The sequence below is a fragment of the Citrus clementina genome, unplaced genomic scaffold, assembly GCF_000493195.1.
Source record: "Citrus clementina cultivar Clemenules unplaced genomic scaffold, Citrus_clementina_v1.0 scaffold_8, whole genome shotgun sequence".
Taxonomy (NCBI): Eukaryota; Viridiplantae; Streptophyta; class Magnoliopsida; order Sapindales; family Rutaceae; genus Citrus; species Citrus x clementina.
Genome location: NW_006262022.1, coordinates 17,795,712 through 17,813,984, shown reverse-complemented (window position 1 = coordinate 17,813,984; position 18,273 = coordinate 17,795,712). Strand labels below are relative to the sequence as shown.

The window sequence follows — 18,273 nt, the reverse complement described above, 5'->3', positions numbered from 1 at the left end:
TAATTGAATTTTTCTTTTGTTGGTTTAGATTATATTAGATTACAATAAGTGATTGGATCGTATTGTATCCAAAATATAAAATCTATTATATTGTGGGATAAAAAAAATTAAAAACTCAAATATGAAATAAAAAATGGTTACACAAGCACAACACAAATAATAATCGTTTTAATTCTCTGATTTAAAATACTGTAAAACTTTAATAAATCCTAATTTTATTGCACTTGATGTTAGAAATTTGAAACTCTAATTCAACATTCATGCAACACGAATAATAATCAACTCAATTGCCCCAACAAAGTATTTTCATTATTTTTCTAAACAAGAAGGCTGGACAGAGAATTAGAAAACTGTTTTGACTTTTGATTATAAATCCCTAGCAAGTGTTGCGAGTATTTCACTAAACAAATTGGAGGAACTGAAAATTAAAACTCAAATACAACAATCATAAAATTTAATTAATTGATCGTATTTGGGAAAAAAAATCATATATCTAATGTTTTCCTTTAATTTGGTTTTAATAAAAGAAAAAAAAATCAGATTTTACTCTAATTAAAAAAGATTAGACGAAAAAAAATTACACAGTCTGAAATGCTGGCTGTGGGGTTCGAACCCACGCGCACTTATGTGCAGAAGATCTTAAGTCTTCCCCCTTAACCTCTCGGGCAAACCAGCCGGATAAAGTTAAGGTTCGAATATTTTGTTATTTATATATTAAAATTTTAATTAAACACCTAAAGTTATTGAAAATTTTAAGCTAAGTCAAACTTAAATTCTAATACAATGATCCAGTGTTTATGGTTATATATTCTCTACAAATAACATAAATTGATTTTAATAGAGTGAAAGTGAAAGTGACCACGTAGTTGGCATTGAATAATGTTTCCTATGTGTGGTAAAGGTCAAAATCAACAAGTCATTGTTCTAAATTAATATTATAATCAAGTAAAAATATCAAGGGTGTGTTGCTTTTCTTATGACGTTAAGTGTATCAATTACTTTAAATGGTTATCTAATTTTAATTTATACTTTCTTTCTCATTTCATATTTGTTTGATGCAAAACTCAAGTAGATTTCCTTTTGTCATAATACAATGTGATATTATTTTTTCAATTAAATTTCGCTGTTACAATCACTTTGATGGACTCCCTGAATAATATTATCGTTGAATGATGAAGACTTTTTTGTAAAAATATTGGTTGTAATATTAATAAATTGTAACATAATTCAAAAAAGAAGATTGTATTTTTTTTTAAATAACTGCATTTATGAAATGAAATCAACTATATGTAGTGTTCAAAATAATAGAAAGAAACTCTTCAACCAAACTGTAAAATCACAATGCTGCAAGACATTCGACATTAAATGGTATGTAAAGCTATTTGCAAATTCATCTCGATCTTCATCTCATTTTTAAGGTTTAATGTTTGTATAAGATATTTACTTAATTCTTAGGATCAGATCAAGTGATTTTTAAGTGTTTGTTCTAAACCGACGACTAACTAAATAAAAATGTTTGAAAACTACTATTGCCACGTTAAGACAGCAATTGTAAGTTGTAAGTGTTAATGTTAAATGTCATTAATTTGTTGAAATATCTTTTATGTGTAGTAATTTATTTTAAAGATAAATGACATATCAATATTTTTTTAAAAAAAAAAGTTAAAGCGAAATAGTAAATAGCGAATTAATGTAAATAGAGCATGGCGTTTAATGTTGTTCAAAAGAACCTGGGGCTTCACCAAAAAAAGAATGGGGGCTGGGCAGCGTCGATCGTTTAGCAAACTACAAAACCTAGGCCCACCGCGCCCACGACCCACCAAGATCGGATAAATCATAGCCGTTAACTACATGAGCTACACAAAATATCGGTGTATCACTTCAAAAATAATAATAAAGAAAATAGAAAAATAAACAGGCAGTTTCTTCTGATCAGGCACAAGAAAAAAAGCCCTAGATAGCTTCGTGCCTGTGCCTTAGTAACCATACAGTTTCAGAAGTTTTTAAACATGGCGACGAGGCAAAAGCTGAAAGGGAAGCTATATCACGAAGAAAACGGAGAAGAAGAAGAGAAATTGAAGTCGGCGGCAGCAATGAGTAGCGACGATGAAGAGGGAAACGAGGATCTTAGCCTTAAGATCGTTGAGAAGCATATGTTGATGCGCGCCGCCAAGCTGGATCAAGACGACAGTGACTCCGACGTCGTTTTGAACGACAATACCAATACTAACACTAGCGATAATAGTAATAATAAAAACGGAGGTGTTGAGGCCGTCGTCCCTGGTCCGAGTGGGACCACTGATGACGTCATAATCGAGGATGTGAAGAGCAGTGATAAGAAGAGAATTAGGGTCCGCAAGAAGAAAAAGAAGGAAGCTGATAAGATCGAAATTGAGGACCAATCTGTGAGCTCTTTTTATTTAATTTAATTTTATTTCGATAATTGAAACGGCAAAATTGTAATTAATGACAATTTATTAGGTAATTGTTAGAAAGGAAGAACAGAAGGTGGAGACGGCTGATAATGGTGATGAGGGGGTTACGACTGTTGAAATATCAGACAATATTGTGCTTCGGAAGCTTCTTGTGAGTCAAAACATATTTGCTTAGAACTGCCATTTTGAAAACTATACGATTTCCATGTGGAGCCTTAGTATGGTATCTATCTTTATATTTATTCTACCAGCGGGGGCCAAGGTATTTTGATCCTCCAGATCGCGGGTGGCAAACGTGCTATAATTGTGGCGAAGAGGGGCATATGGCGGTGAACTGTAGATCTGCTGTCAAGCGGAAGAAACCTTGTTTTGTTTGTGGGAGTTTGGAACATGGTGTCAGGCAATGTTCCAAGGTTAGTAACAAGTAGGATACATTCTTTATGCATACATCAATGTCGCGTTTAAGTTGATTATGATTCTTGTACTGAAATAGATATTTCATCTTTCATGAATTGTTCTTTTTTATTGCTTTTGTGCATATTCGTAAACTGAGAGTTATAAGAAACTAACGTCTTAAACAAGAATGCATGTAGGTTATTCGTAGAGGACATATTCACTTCACACTCATGTTGATGGTGGTATGTATTAATGTCAAGCTGATGCTTGAGTGCAAGGCATCCTGCGGCAGAATGCAAACTGAAGAATGGATTAGTTTAAAATTATTAAAATTTAATTGTATTGCAAGAGCAAAGACTTTGATGTATGGTCAAAAGAAGTTAAAAGGACTTTCATGGTGAATTGGCAAGAGTGGAGTCTGTCTCACTTTATAAGTGGCTACTTTTGGTTCCGTATCTTTGAGTGTATAGAAAAGGTCTAAAACTGTGTGATTTAATAATGTATAGATGTTTCTACTATTTTCGTTTTTACACTGCTTGTATAAGTTTGCCATTCAAGATTGATTTGTGTGGCTCAGCTTGTCATTCACCTTGTTACTTAAATATGTTTCCTTGTAGGCACAAGATTGCTTCATTTGCAAAAAAGGTGGTCACCGTGCGAAAGATTGTCCAGATAAGCACAAGAGTGGCTTCCAGAATGCTCAAGTGTGTTTAAAATGTGGAGATTCTGGGCATGATATGTTTTCTTGTAGGAACAGTTATTCTCTCGATGACCTCAAGGTCTGTTTATACTTCTTAGTTCAATATTTAGCTTTCTGCCTAATGCAGTCACTTTTAGTAAGTTTTAAATCACTTGAGTTTGTATGTATATGGTATGAAACTGTTGTTCTATAACTATTTTCCCACTTTTTTTCCCTTTTTTTTTTAAATTTTTTTGTAGGAAGTACAATGTTACATCTGCAGGAGTTTTGGCCATTTGTGTTGCGTTAATATCAGTGATGCGGTTCCAGGAGAGGTTTCTTGTTTCAGATGTGGTCAATTAGGTCACACTGGTTTGGTCAGTTCATTAAATTTGTCCGTTGAGATTTTGGTGATTATATATTGGGAAATGCGTGGGTGCTTCAACTTACATGCCTATTGCTAGGATGATTGTTGTATATTGCTACTGATTTTTGATATTCTATAATTTTCTCTGATTTGATTTTACATCTATTTGATGTGATTAGATTATTTATGCCGTTAATTTTTCTTTCTGAGGAGAAAGTAAGGAAGTTTTATTAAATGCATAAAAATAAGAGAGGCAGAGGGCCACTTTAAATCTAAGATTTATGTAACCTCTTCTTACCATTTATGATAGTGTATTACAACTATTTTAGTAGCGGCAATTTTATTGAATATGCTAATGGGTAGGTCTCCTCTCCAAAAACATCTACCATGACAAGATACGGACAGACATGCTCATGGCGTATATATTTTTAGATTGTCTACATGATATGTGAAAATTGAAGCTAAAATGGTTTTTCCTTGTGATCAAGGTTCTGTTACTTCCATTTACACCCGAAGTTCTATATTTGAAATGCTGACAGAAGAATAAATAACTTTTTGACGTGTACTCGTGGGAGTTTACTTTCAATCATTTTCTATGATTAGTTCTCTTTATTTTCTGGCACGGAATTGTTATGAAGTCGATTTTTCACATTTATTTAGTCATTGTGGTCAAAACAGGTTTTGAATTTTGTAACGTCGTTTGCTCATTCTTGATGCTGTATTTTTAGCACTGGAACTCATGTCTGCAGGCATGCGCTAGGTCTCGTGGTGAAACTGTAGAAGCGTCACCTAGTTCATGCTACAAGTGTGGTGCAGAAGGGCATTTTGCACGTGAATGTGTGAGTTCTTCCAAGGTATGTTACGTGATCTCAGAGTTATCATGTTCTGTGTGACTCTTTTCAAATATATATTTTTTTAATTTTTTATTATAAATCTAGTTTCATTAGTCGTAGTTCTTTATTTCTGTTATCGGTTTTAGACATGACCTTTTGGGCTTTGTGCAGGTTCGCAAGAGGAATATTGACGCATCAACTCCAACATTCAGACCTCATAGAGAAAATAAAGACCACTCGGGAATTAAGTCTGCGCCTCATGATCTTGGTAAAGTGCATAAAAGGAAGAAAACCCAGCATGAAGAAAGAGGCATTATGACATCTCGAAAATCAAAACAGAGAGGTGGTTGGATAACAGACGATCCTGGAGATATCTCCTATGGGAAGCCGAAGAGGAACCATTGGAGGTCTCCGGGAACACCATCTAGTAAGGCTCATAAAATTTCAGCTATAACCTCTGGAGGCCATTTTTCAAGTCCTCAGTCCTCCATAAAGAGGAATTCTCATCATAGATTTTCAGCATCAAGGTTCGACAACTCTGGTAGTGATGGGATAAGGAGAGGTTATGATTGGTGGTAGGAGCCTGTATTTTTTCTCAACTAAGTATTTAAAGGCCATTTGATGGGGACAAACAGTGAAAGGTGGCGCTGCTTCTGCTCCCCCAATGTAGTTGTGTAACCTCATTGTAACCTTGTAAGGATCACTCAACGATTTGAGTTATTTACTAAATCATTTATTTTTATATTTTTTTACCTTTTTGTAATGGACTGTGGGTTGGTATGCCTAAATCATTTTTCTCCTAGTGAAAATAAGCCTTAGTTTTGCCTTTTCGGTTTAGCTTATTATTGTGTGCTTTTGGCAGTAACTGGCTTCAGTTGATTACTCTTAAGAATATGCCCCTTTTGCTTCGGCTAAAAGCTAGTTGAGTTCATTTTTCTTAAGACAGTTTTTGACTTTTATTTAAAATCTAAATGATTCAATAAGGTTGTTAACTTTCAAACTAAATGAATTTACTTGTATGCATTTCCATAATATAATTTATCATTAATTTTTTTTTAGAGTATAAGTAGAGCTATAAATTGATGTGGTATAATTTAATTAGTTGTGTCAAGTATCTCTTGATTTACATGATTTATTTTTATTATTTTATAATTACATCTAATTAATATATTTATGTTACATCAATTTATATAAAATAATTTTTATAAAGGACCACTCTTTAAAAAAATTTCAATTTAAGTTCATATTTCATTTTTAATTGTCAAGTGACCTTGACACTTCACAATTAAAAATGTCAATATTTTTTTTAACAAATACGTATTTTCATAAAATGATTTTCATTTAAAATTTTGATAAACAGAAAATATTTAAGGAATACATTAAATAGTTGCCAAATAATTAACAAAATCTACCCATTAAATTATATTAGTAAATATCTTAATGAATAACCTAAACAAGTATTTTGAGGTGGATCGAATCAGTTGAGTGAATATTATGGTAACATTGACAGAACGAGTAAGGTTGACTGTCAGGTGTCGTGGAGGGTCGAGTAACTATAATTAAGGGAATAATTAATTATATTTTAGCCCTTTTAAGAATGTACAAGTAAAAATGGGTTGTCATTTGTCAACTCAATTAAAATATAATATGTGTAATTTTCATCTTATTCAAAACTGTCAAGTAAATAGTAATGTTTTAGAAGAAGCAATGGCAATTGCGTCCCAATTAATCAAAGTTGTCGTCCAAAATGAAAATTCAAGAAGAAAATATGCTCCCATGCACAAATGCACAAACTTAATTCCTTAACTCTAAAGATGCAACAAACGTTAAAAAATAATTTGCTAATCAGCGTCTAGATATTATTACGGGTTCGGTATTACCGATTGGTTGCCTTATTTTTGTTGTAAGGTATAATCAATAAAAAAATTTAATAACAAGATATGGGGTTAGGTGGACTTAATGATAAGAGATAGGGTGGACATGGTTTAGTTTAATTTTAAATCGCATTAAACTAATTGTTTTTTAGACATTATAATTCCAACCAAACTTAATCAAATTATTTTTATTTTTTTGTGTTTTTTTTTTACTTTTTTTTTAATATAGGCTGATCGTTTTTTAATTTAAAAATTCCAACTAAATCAAATCCCCAGTTTAATTTAGGTTTGATTATTCTTTCAAAGAAATAAGTTTTTTTATCTGTAACTAATGAGAGATAGGACCAAATAAATACTTTTTTTTTTATCTGACTGTACCTTACAGTGTATTTATAGAGGAGCTAGAATCACATCAATTGTACTGGGGCTCTATCTCTCTCTCTTTCTCACTTTTTGACACAAAGCCATGGCCTCCCAATATTCCCACAGGAGGAGTCCAATGTGTTTTCACTAGTCTTTAGTAGACCGGCACGGAGACCCCCTGACCAAAACAAAATCATTTCAATTTTCAAACTTTCTGCCTCCAGTCAAAACTCAAAACCCACGAAAGCTAAAATAAACACCACCATCACACAACAAAAAAGCCTCATTTCCCTCCACTCTTGAATCCCTTGATGATCCCTTCTTCCCTTCACCATTAAATTCAAAGCCCTAATTTTTAATTATTATTTTTTTGTAAAAATAAAAGTGCCCTTTTAATCTCCTGATGATCATGTCTTTGTGATTCTCCCCAGTTCTTACTCTGGTTTTAGGGCTTATTGTAATTGTTACTACCCAGAGCCCTTTTATTTAGTGAATGAAAGAGGCGCAATGTCGGATGACATGTTGATACATTTTTCCTCTAACTCTTCGAACCAATCAGACCAGTCTTTGCCCACTAAGATAGCTAAGCTTGAAGCTCGTATGGTCGGTAAGCCTCCTGCTGCCCAGCAGCAGCAACACCAACACCAGCAGCATGCCACTTGGGCTGCTCTTTCTTCAACTTCAAGATCAGTTGCTGCCGCTGAGGACTTGGCCCAGGAGTCGTCTTCTAGCGATTCTGATGATGATGTAAGCCTCAATTATAAATTTTTCTCTTTGTTTATTAATGTTGCTTGTATTTTATTAAATGTAACTGGTAAAACTTTTCGGGGGTGGTACAAGAGGTCTGGGGTTCCGACCCTGCTTTCAAGGTCGTGTACTTGGGAGGGAAGGGAGTTGGCTTGCCATCAAGCCATTGAAAAAGGAAAAAAAATTGAATTTATTGTTCAGTTATTGAAGTTCATTTCGTATCTTATGCTTTTCAGATATTGGTTGGAATTGAAGATCGGATGATGATGCCATTTAAATTTGATTAGTCATTGAGAATTTATTACCATGTTGTTTGTTGCTTGGGAACTTGCATTTAAAAGGATTTAATTCATAATAAGTAGCAGGAGCTTTTTACGATAAGATGCGTTAAACTAATAATTGCTAAAAAGGATAGGAAAGTTCGATGAATGTACGGCAATGTAATCTGTCTACTTATGTGTGCATTCGTGTCTGATTGCTGCGCTGTAAGATGCTCATTTAAATAAATGCTCGTATGTAGTTAGCAATAATTGGTGTATTTATTGCCCGTTTGATCTGGTTGTCCCGAAAATTAAACTGCATTATTATTCCAATTTATGCCTTATATACCGTTTTCTTCATTTGATGTTTACCAGATTGGAGGGGAGTTTCTGATACAAGCTAACACTCAGAAGCGACAGAAAGTCAAAGAAGATGATAACTCAACTGTTTTTGATCGTGTGGAGGTATGCTGATGGTTGAAAAAATTGAAGCTTGGAATTACAGTTTTTCCTGTGGACTGACATGGCGTATTGCATTTCTTTTTTTGGAATGTATTGAATTTTATTTTTTGTTTCATCATTATGTTCTCTTATCTCGAATATCAATGTTCTGTTCCTCAAAAGAAATTTGAGTAATTTTGTGATGTAGGGCTATTCTCACTCTCTCTCTCTTGGGAAAATACAACTGATTCTTTTCCTTAAACCGTATCAGGTGGTGGCTGATGGAAGGCAAAATACTACAGAAACCTTGGAAGCCAAGGCCAGTGATGTAAATAGGAAAAAACATGGTCGTGGTAGGGGGAATTCAGGTTCAGGCAGAGGTCGTGGTTCCAGAGCAAATGAACAGGCAAGATCACAGATATCTAGTTCAACAGTTTCACCTTCAAATGGCCAGCTCGAGAGTTCACATCATAAGGTGTGCTTTTATTGGCATCTGCTGATCTCATTTCTATCCTTGTCCAATCATTTGTAGTTTGTAATTATCATCATCAATGTCGCTATGGGTCTTAGTTGTTATTCTGATATAAAACCTTTATGCACATTTTCACGACTGGAATGGGCTTTTTAGTCTTTTTCTATTTGAAGGGGGGTGGCTGTGTAGCATGCCTCCGTCTTTCTTACGAAATGGATTGTCTGCGAGAAATTACATGTATTAACTGATCTCATTTATATTATTTCTGAAGGACAACAAGCCGAAAGAACAGTTCCTTATTGATAATTGCTCTTCATTAGAGGTATGCTTTGTGCTAATCCTTTCAAACATAATTTTCTATTTTTGTTGTGAGGAAAGAAATATACTACTGTTTGAGGCAGAATATAAATGAAGATAGCAGAATATAAACGATTTGTTGTTTTTTTTTTTTATGTATCTTATGTCATATGTAGAGTATCTTGTCTTAGATTATGGAAAATTTTTATATTTTCATTCCTTATTTTGTTAACTTAAACTAGGAGGAGGTCACATCTTTACATAGAAAAGTTGCAGCATTGGAGGAAGACCTACGTAAATCTCGTCAAAATGCTGTCGATTATCAGAATCTTTGCCACCAGTTGGAAAAGGTGTAAAAATGCTATCTTCAACTTTACAGGTTTTTTTGCTGCTTTCTTATTTTCATTCTAAACAATATTGTCTTTTGCGTAGGAATTGAAGGACGTTAAAGAGTATGAGCAACAAATGAAGCCAAGGGTGTGTTTTCTCTTAGGACCTTAATTTATTGCATGTTTTAATTCCTATATTTGAATTGTTTGATTTTATTATTCATTTTAAATATGCTTTTGAGTTCTATCATTAAAAGTGCAAGTTTTCACGGAACACAATGTGCCATGTGGTAACTCCTCTCTTAGTCTCTCTTCTGCTCGGTTGTTTACTCTTTCTAGGGACAGGTTTCTTGTTCAAATCCTTGTCATGTCTCATTGAGTTACCTAAATATCTATTAAAAAAGTGGCCCTTATGAGTTGTCATTGGTCAACTTGACAGCATTCATGTTGGTTACTGGTTCAGTATGTTCAGTCGCATTGCTATAAGTTTAATGCTGTTGTTACACTTGGTTTTTAAATCTTAAGATTCACCATCTAATGTGTGGTAGATTGTTGAAAAGGAAAAACAGAATTGGGTGCTATAAACATTTTGTAGCTTTGCAACTTGTTATGAAGTCTCAAGCAACATATGTGGTGTGTGGGGGGGGGGGGGGGGGGGGCTGGGGAAATAGAGATGCTTCATGAAAATTGCAAAACAGCTGAGCCTTGTAAAATAGGCTCTGAGCGACTTGCAGTCAATTAGGAAGCTAGATAGTCTATGCACATTGGTTAATGTGATAGTATCACTCCATCTTAAACATGACTGATTGCATTGCTGCTGCTGCCTTGTGTAAATGCTCTGATATTGGCTTTGTTATTTCAAAAATGCTTGTGTGCTTTGAGATTCATATGCATATTTATAGCCCGTTTGGGAGTGTGGTGGCAGCCCAGCTACTAAGGTGTTTGGTAACACTTGTAGCCGGGCTTTGGCAGCTTAGCAAATTTTTTTCCCAACTTCTACTTCACAGCTGTAGCTTTTACTCCACAGTAGCTGCAGCTTAAAAGCTACAGCACCTCACTCCCAAACACACCCTTAATTTATTTCTAAAAAAAATTATTGGTTGGCAAGAGAGCAAATTTATTTTGTGAATATGTTTGTCACTAAGCTTGCTACTAGCTCTGTGTCGTTGTAGTTATCGATTCCATTTTCCCATGCAGAGAACAAAAATAATATCTGATCTGTTGATATCCGTTTCAAAAGCCGAGAGACAGGAAGCTAGGCTGAAAATACGCCAGGAATCTGTGAGGCTTGGAAATGTGGGTGTAATCAGGTATTTCATTATTTCTTAAGCTACTAATGCACTTCAAGTTATTTATCATACTTTATTTGTTACACAAGAAGGGTTAGAGAATAAAGGAATGGAGAACCTTTTAGAAGGAAGGGGGGGAAAAAAAGAAACTGTGAATATCATAATGTTATACTGCACACTTGAAACAAAATACTGGAAGACTGATGATTATAATTCCCGAGTGTCTGAGAGTGAATGGAAAAACTATCTTTACAGATGTTTAAAAAACGTTTTGAAGGACATCAGGGGATAATTTAGTGATTGGTCTTGCCAAAACCTGGAAACTGTTGATTATGGATTTTGTTACTGAAGTTTATTTTATAAGCTGCTACTTAAGTCCTACCATAACATAGTCTACTCTATGGTTCCTCACATAGTAAGTGCTGTCATGCGAACAAATTTACCTTTTGTGAACTGCAGAGCTGGAACGGTCATCTCTGAGACATGGGAGGATGGACAAGCACTGAAGGATCTAAATGCTCATCTTGTATGTTCATTTCTTTTCCTTTCATTGTGGAACCAGCGAATGCTATTTTCTTTATGGTTTTTTCATATTCAACAGCTTTTACTCTTTCCTTCTCAAGCTGTCTGCACAATTTTCGTAATTTAACTTGAATTGGTAATTATTGCTGTGTTTCGTACCTCTGGGAAAATGAAACGAGCATTAATCTATAAGTTTTTTCGGTGGTATCATGAGGCAAATGGATGTGCATTCTAATAATGTATGTATGGCTTATCCCAAAAAAAAAAAAGAGAAAGAAAAATTGTTGCGTGTGTGTTGAAATGGGTATTGTGTCCTCAAGTGTCTGACCTGCCAAAAGATGGTGCATTCTCCTCTACGTCTTTCTCTCTTTCGGCCATGATAATTTTCATTTTGTACATTAGATTCTTGTTTGATTTAATATATTCCTCTTGTTTCATTCAGAAAAAATAGGCTATTTTCAATTCCTTCTTTTTTTAATTTTTTTGACCAACACCAGTCAAACAGTTTTGCAACTTTAATGGTTTTTGGCAACTCCCCATTCCCCAATGACGTCGAATATGGATATTAGTGGGGAAAGAGTTGCTGGTGCTAAATGCTTTATGAAGATGCACCAATCAACTTTTCACTTTCCTATGAAAGTTCAATTGGATTTTAGAAACTTGTTCATATCTTGGTGGAATTTAAAATTACTATGGTTGATTTACTCTCTTTTTTTCTTTTTTCTGCTTTTCAGAGACAGTTGTTAGAAACAAAGGAGGCTGTTGAGCGGCAGCGAAAGTCACTGAAGAAACGGCAACCTGGTAAAGTATCATTTCATAAAAATATATAACTCTCCTTCTGTGCTGCTTTCTGGATTATATTCAATAGTTCCTATGGCATTTCTTTTAGGGATAAAGTCATGTAGCTGTCTGTTGGGAATTATAGCAGCCAGGATTCTCAAAGATATTAACTTTGTCTCCCTGTTTTAAATCTCTGTCCAACAACAGATCCTATCTTTAGGTATAACTTATCAGTTCCTGAATGTTTGGCTCCAACAGATGCAAATAATTTCCACCTTCTTTTGTCCTTTTTTTTTTCAAGCTTCATTTTATAAACAGTTACTTTCTTCTGCAATTTCTTTTTTGTTTCCATCCCCCCACTCCATCCTCATTTCCCTCCTGGTTTTTTATTAGCATGGGTAGACATGGCATGACATGCAGTTTACTACTTAAGTCATCTGGCCAGGTTTATTCCTTAGCATAGACTCACGTCATGATTAGGCCAAGCATTATTTACTTTTGTTGTGTTGCCACTGTGTGTCTTGATGGTCTAGTGAATGCTGACTGAAGTTTGATTGATGGAGTTATCCTGCACCTGTCAATTGGTTTTGCCATCTGATGTGTGGGCAAATTCTTACCATATGGTATTGAAAATCTCCTTTTTCTTCAGACTTTCTGCTCTAGAACAAAAGTTCAAAAGAAATGGAGATCATGAGGATGAAACGGGGGAAATGTAGAAATTGAAGAAATGGGGGAAACTTAGAGAGAATTCGTATGGTGAAGGGAATAATCAATTCTATGTTTTATAAGAGGAAAAACTCAGTTTTGTTCTTGTTGGGTTATGCTGGATTGATTTGGATTGGAATAAATTTAGTAATATCTTCTATTTGCATAGTACTAGATTGGATTTAGTTGTATTATAATTTATTAAATGATTAAGAAATAAATAAAAATAATTAATTGATTACATTTATTTGACCATTACTTTATTTAGAAAAGTTTAAATGAAAACTAATTAATATTTACATAATAATTCAAAATTTAATTATTTAATATTCAAACCTTTTTTTTTCCCAATTAATGTTCATATACATTTATGCTATTACCAACATTAAATTTCATATCATTAGATAAGTTATCCTAACTTATGCTATAGAAACTTTTGGTAATTGATTGGCATCCACTGCAGTGTTTAATAATTTTCATTTGCATTGATATGAATAATTGTTAATGCAAACTTTATAGTAAATAATAATTAAAAATTTATATTTCTTATTAGTATAACATGTGCATTTTTATAAATAAAAATTATTACAATAATTAAATATGAATTATTATTTAAATATTTAATTAGTATTCGTCGTAATAATTTTGATAATAAAATTATATTTGTAGCCGAATCTTATACTACAAAAAATGGAAGACAAAATTTAGTATAATCAAGTCCGATTCTATCTATCTAATGCAGCAGATCAAATGTGTCCTTGGTATAAATGTTTTTCCTAGTAATTTTTGTATGGAGACATTCTGAGTACTAACAACGGCTTTGGTTGCTTGAAGACAAAGGCGATGGAGTTGATGTGGAGTCAGGAGTACAAGAAGAAGATTTAGTCATTCAAGATGAGATATATAAATCCCGTCTAGCCAGCATCAAACGGGTAAGTTAGCCTCTCATTTGTTGTTGTTGTTTTCGTTAATTCTTATACCATCTGCTATTGCTAAAATTCTGGTGATATGTGTCCTATATTGCTGAGCTGTTGGATTTTCCACAGGAGGAGGAAGCCATTTTGCGTGAAAGAGAACGTTATGAGCTAGAGAAGGGAAGGCTTATTCGTGAAATGAAGCGCATACGGGATGAGGATGGCTCCCGTTTTAACAACTTTCAGATTTTGAACCACCGATATGCCCTTTTAAATCTTCTTGGAAAAGGAGGATTCAGTGAGGTTTACAAGGTCAGAACTTTGGTGAATGTTATAACCGTAAATGATTGTAATACGCCACATGTTCAACCAAAGCTTCCCTTCATTATGATAAAACTTTAGATTTTTTCTTTGCCAATGTTGGCAATTGTAAATATATACCTTTTTGCAGTGATTTGAAGTAAGAAATTTCCAGCAGGCTTATGACTTGGTAGAGCATAGATACGTTGCATGTAAGCTTCACGGTCTGAATGCTCAGTGGAGTGAGGACAAGAAGCAAAGTTATATACGGCATGCCATCCGGGAGTACAATATTCACAAGACCTTGGTGCATCATCACATCGTTCGGCTTTGGGACACTTTTGAGATTGACCAGAACACATTCTGCACCGTATTAGAGTATTGCAGTGGTATATATATTCTACCTCAATTTTATAATAATCTGGAAAGTTTTATATAGTTACCCGGTAGTGAATCGATGGAATCTGACTCCTAAGCATACTTCTGTTTGTGTTTCTTATTTTCAGGAAAGGATCTTGACGCTGTTCTAAAAGCAACACCTGTGTTGCCCGAGAGGGAAGCTAGGATAATCATTGTTCAGATATTTCAGGGCCTTATATACTTGAACAAAAGAGCACAGAAGATTATCCATTATGATCTGAAACCTGGAAATGTCCTATTTGATGAATTTGGTGTTGCAAAAGTGACTGATTTTGGGCTTAGCAAGATAGTAGAGGACGATGTTGGATCCCAGGGTATGGAACTTACATCCCAGGGAGCTGGAACGTATTGGTGAGTGATGCAGTTCAGTATATATGCTTTGCTTGGATGTTTGAAGACTTACTATTGTTTCTGTTTGAACATGCTTGGCATGCTAACAGGCAAATCCTCATCTGACAATTTTTTTTTTTTTTTTAATTTTAGAATAGTTGTAAAGCACTTATCTGTTTGCTACGTCTTAAAAGTGCTTCACTTATTCTTCTCCTTCCTTGCTGTTGTCGGTGAATTATGCGGTCTGTGTCTGGTGTAACATTCTTTTATATCTTGAATGCTTATTTTAATATCAATTTGAAGGCAGATTGAATTACTTCAAATGGCTTACCTCCTGATATTGTCATTTTAGGTACCTGCCCCCAGAGTGCTTTGAGCTCAGCAAGACTCCACTTATTTCATCAAAGGTGAGTGACTTCAATACCCTTCTTCCTCCTTCCTCCCTCTGTTTGTACGTGTGTGAGAGTGATGAGTGAAGAATTAATGCATAGGAAGAGGTGAAAATGCATGCTGGCTATGCAAAGTTAACTTTTCTGATAATTTGATTCCATAGTATCTATTGTTGGAGTTTGTTAACTGTTGGTCTCACTCAAAGCATTTGCTGCCATTAATTCCCTTTCTTCACTCGGATTTTTGCCTTTTATGACATTCTATATTCTGGGAAATCAGGTGGATGTTTGGTCTGCTGGTATTCTATTTTACCAAATGCTCTTTGGTCGACGTCCTTTTGGGCATGATCAAACCCAAGAACGAATACTACGTGAGGACACAATTATCAAAGCACGTAAGGTTGAATTCCCTTCAAGACCTGCTGTCTCAAATGAGGCAAAGGTGAGCTGCTCCTCCTCTGTTTCGACTGTTGCTCAATTTATCTAATTAATTAGTGGTTTGTGGGTTTGAAGATATTCCTTGTAAACATCCAAAAAAATATGGAATTATTTTTCCTTTTTCCGGGTTATGTAGGTGATTTATCTAATTAATTAGTGGTTTGTGGGTTTGAAGATATTCCTTGTAAACATCCAAAAAAATATGGAATTATTTTTCCTTTTTCCGGGTTATGTAGATGTGGACACGATTATATAGAGTTATCTTTTTGAGCTCCCTCTTATGAGAATTTGTTATCTTCCTAAGCTCACGTTAAAAAGCTAAGGTTACCACTGCCTTTTGGCTACACTTAACAAAATACATTGAGCTTCTAGCCTCTTTACTCTGTCAAATCTAGCAAAATATTTTAGCTTTTCTAATGATGATTTTTCTCCATTTTATCTCTTTAATTGGTTGCAGGATTTAATTCGAAGATGTCTAACGTATAACCAGGCTGAGAGGCCCGATGTGTTAACTCTTGCTCAAGACCCCTATCTTACATACTCCAAAAAGTAATAGTTAATATTTATCATACAGAGACACAGCTTAAGGGATCTCCGAGCAGGAAGGTGGATATTTTCTTTTTGGCAAACATAGAATTGAGACGATCTTATTGCAATCTCAAAATGGAATTTTTTATAGGTTGTAAATGTTTCCTTTTTTTTTTTCCCCTTCTCTCTCTCTCTCTCTCTCCCCTCTTTTGCTATTTTCCTGCTCTTTCTGACACAATAATTCAGTGTTTTTTGTTATCATTTCAATGTTTAAGCTTTGTTTATCTAATTTCATCATATGTTGTTCCCTTTCTTTTTCATTTTTTTAAAATTTAATTAAGCATAGCATAACTGAAAACCTAATCTCCTCCCACCCCACGTGTGTTTTTCTTTCACGGATAGCTTTTCTAAGATATGAGATCTCTATCCCAATATATAGTAGAATATATGTACCTGAACCCGGAAATATGAAAGAAAAAAATAAAATGTGTATCCAAAGGAGACTAGAACCAATGCTCTCACCATCCATCCAAAGCTTGTTGTAAGATTTTGTTTATTGATCTTATTAATAAAATTGCAAATGAAAGTAAATATCATCCTACAAGATATAGTAATGGTAAATTAATCAATTTAAATGAAGATTTTAAGTACATAGTTTAATTGTTGGGCTGACAAGCAATGTTTTCCGTACCCATATATGAAAGACCGCTATAGGCACAGCTTAACCAGCAGAAACAGAACAAACCAACTTCATCCGAATACAATACAGCCTTTGAACCACAGAAATATTATCCCATTTTATTACGCTAACACAGGATCCTTTCTTCTCTCATGGCACTGAGCCTCTCTTCAGCTTCCTCAGTCGCTTGCTCAAACTTGCAATTCAACAGCTTAAACACTGAAGCCCGGAAACTGAATTTGCAAATAAAGTGTGAATCAAAAGAGTCATCCGGGGAATCGGATATAAGAAGATCAAAACTTGCAATAGGGTCACCTGTTATTGTCATTGAGGCTCCTAAAATGATCAAAACAGCAGCCTCAGTTCCATGCCTTAGGGCTAATTCTGGCTTGGTCAAGCCCGGTGATGTTGGAAGGTAAGATGCCCTTTGTGGCAAAATACGTATCATCACCGCACTTGGTAACATTAAAGATGTAACATGTGAACCTATATGTGTTACTAAAGTATGATTCTTGTTCTTTATTTAATTTGTGGTTATTGATGAGTGAAGGTTTGTGCAGAATTATTTCAAGGAAGCCAAAGGATGTATGGGCAGTTCGTTTAAGCATTGGCACCTATCTCCTTGAGGGCAAGTATTTCAAGCCATTGGAACTGGATGAGTAGTAATTTTAGAATTTTGGCTTGGACTTGGACTGTAAAAGTACCAATATAACTTCAACAAATCTATTAAGCTGTTGTCTGTGAGAATCAATGAATGCTGATACTAGTGATGTCCCATTTCTTCGTATTATTTTTCATACCTTAATCGACAATACAATGCAAAACACTTCTTGGTCGAGGGTTAGAAGATATCTTATCATCTCATTTTCGAGGTGTTGGGATTAATTCTCCCAGTGCATTGTGGAAACGTGTGTTTTCTTCTTCTTTCGATATTGATTTTAGGTTCGCTTTTAATTATGATATGTCAAGATAGGTAATGTAACTATCAATCAATTTCTGTTCTCTAGTGTCACACACACATACGTACATAATTAAAAATGGACAATATAAAAGGTATTTCATTCAAAAAGTTCCAACCAACCTTGTATCTTCATTATGATGAATTAAAAACATAAATTATATCAATAAAGAAACTCTAGTTTGAGCAGAGTTTTAGTATTGGAGAAGAGTGCCCAACAAATATCATGTAACATAAGAAATGTATTTTGCAATTGATAAATAAAAGAAATTGAAAATAATTTTATTTCCAAAAAAAGGAAAAAAAATCACCAAAACTCAAAGGGTGTGTGTGGTATACAATATTACATACTTATGTAGTAGTATATAACTGCTCATATTAATTTATTTCTTATAGCCCACTTTTGCCTCAATCAGTCAATTGAGGCATTAAATATATTTTTAAAGTTTATTTATAATAAATCAAATATGAAAACAAATTCTATTTTAATAATACTTTATTTAGTAATATTATATTATATTATTATTA

At 34.2% G+C, this 18,273-nt stretch overlaps 3 protein-coding genes and 1 non-coding gene across 7 annotated transcripts; 3 read left to right on the top strand and 1 right to left on the bottom strand.

Annotated features, from left to right (window-relative positions):
• Positions 1-592: 592 nt before the first annotated feature.
• On the bottom strand, positions 593-675 carry TRNAL-UAA. The gene has a single exon. It is a non-coding gene; the product is annotated as a tRNA-Leu (tRNA).
• Positions 676-1,876: 1,201 nt separating this feature from the next.
• LOC18034450 (zinc finger CCHC domain-containing protein 7) lies at positions 1,877-5,547 on the top strand. 2 transcript variants are annotated; one of them, XM_006423970.2, is made up of 7 exons: positions 1,877-2,405; positions 2,482-2,586; positions 2,687-2,848; positions 3,449-3,610; positions 3,771-3,887; positions 4,627-4,731; positions 4,882-5,547. In XM_006423970.2, exons 1-7 carry the CDS (start codon positions 2,010-2,012, stop codon positions 5,287-5,289), a joined length of 1,455 nt encoding a protein of 484 aa, XP_006424033.1. In that variant the 5' UTR covers positions 1,877-2,009; the 3' UTR covers positions 5,290-5,547. The 2 variants fall into 2 exon arrangements, with proteins under 2 accessions (XP_006424033.1, XP_006424035.1); XM_006423972.2 differs by having other exon boundaries at positions 4,606-4,731.
• A 1,472-nt stretch (positions 5,548-7,019) lies between these two features.
• LOC18034491 (serine/threonine-protein kinase TOUSLED) lies at positions 7,020-16,258 on the top strand. Of its 2 annotated transcripts, none has more exons than XM_006423969.2 (16): positions 7,020-7,694; positions 8,330-8,419; positions 8,667-8,870; positions 9,139-9,189; positions 9,407-9,514; positions 9,597-9,641; positions 10,691-10,803; positions 11,242-11,308; positions 12,039-12,105; positions 13,624-13,721; positions 13,836-14,015; positions 14,182-14,392; positions 14,510-14,774; positions 15,106-15,160; positions 15,423-15,584; positions 16,038-16,258. In XM_006423969.2, exons 1-16 carry the CDS (start codon positions 7,455-7,457, stop codon positions 16,131-16,133), a joined length of 2,052 nt encoding a protein of 683 aa, XP_006424032.1. In that variant the 5' UTR covers positions 7,020-7,454; the 3' UTR covers positions 16,134-16,258. The 2 variants fall into 2 exon arrangements, with proteins under 2 accessions (XP_006424032.1, XP_024034863.1); XM_024179095.1 differs by having other exon boundaries at positions 14,179-14,392.
• Positions 16,259-16,361: 103 nt separating this feature from the next.
• Positions 16,362-17,557, top strand: LOC18033618. Of its 2 annotated transcripts, none has more exons than XM_006423968.2 (2): positions 16,362-17,202; positions 17,348-17,557. In XM_006423968.2, the coding sequence occupies exons 1-2, from the start codon at positions 16,940-16,942 to the stop codon at positions 17,448-17,450; spliced, it is 366 nt and encodes a 121-aa protein (XP_006424031.1). In that variant the 5' UTR covers positions 16,362-16,939; the 3' UTR covers positions 17,451-17,557. The 2 variants fall into 2 exon arrangements, with proteins under 2 accessions (XP_006424031.1, XP_024034864.1); XM_024179096.1 differs by having other exon boundaries at positions 17,333-17,557.
• Positions 17,558-18,273: the final 716 nt, after the last annotated feature.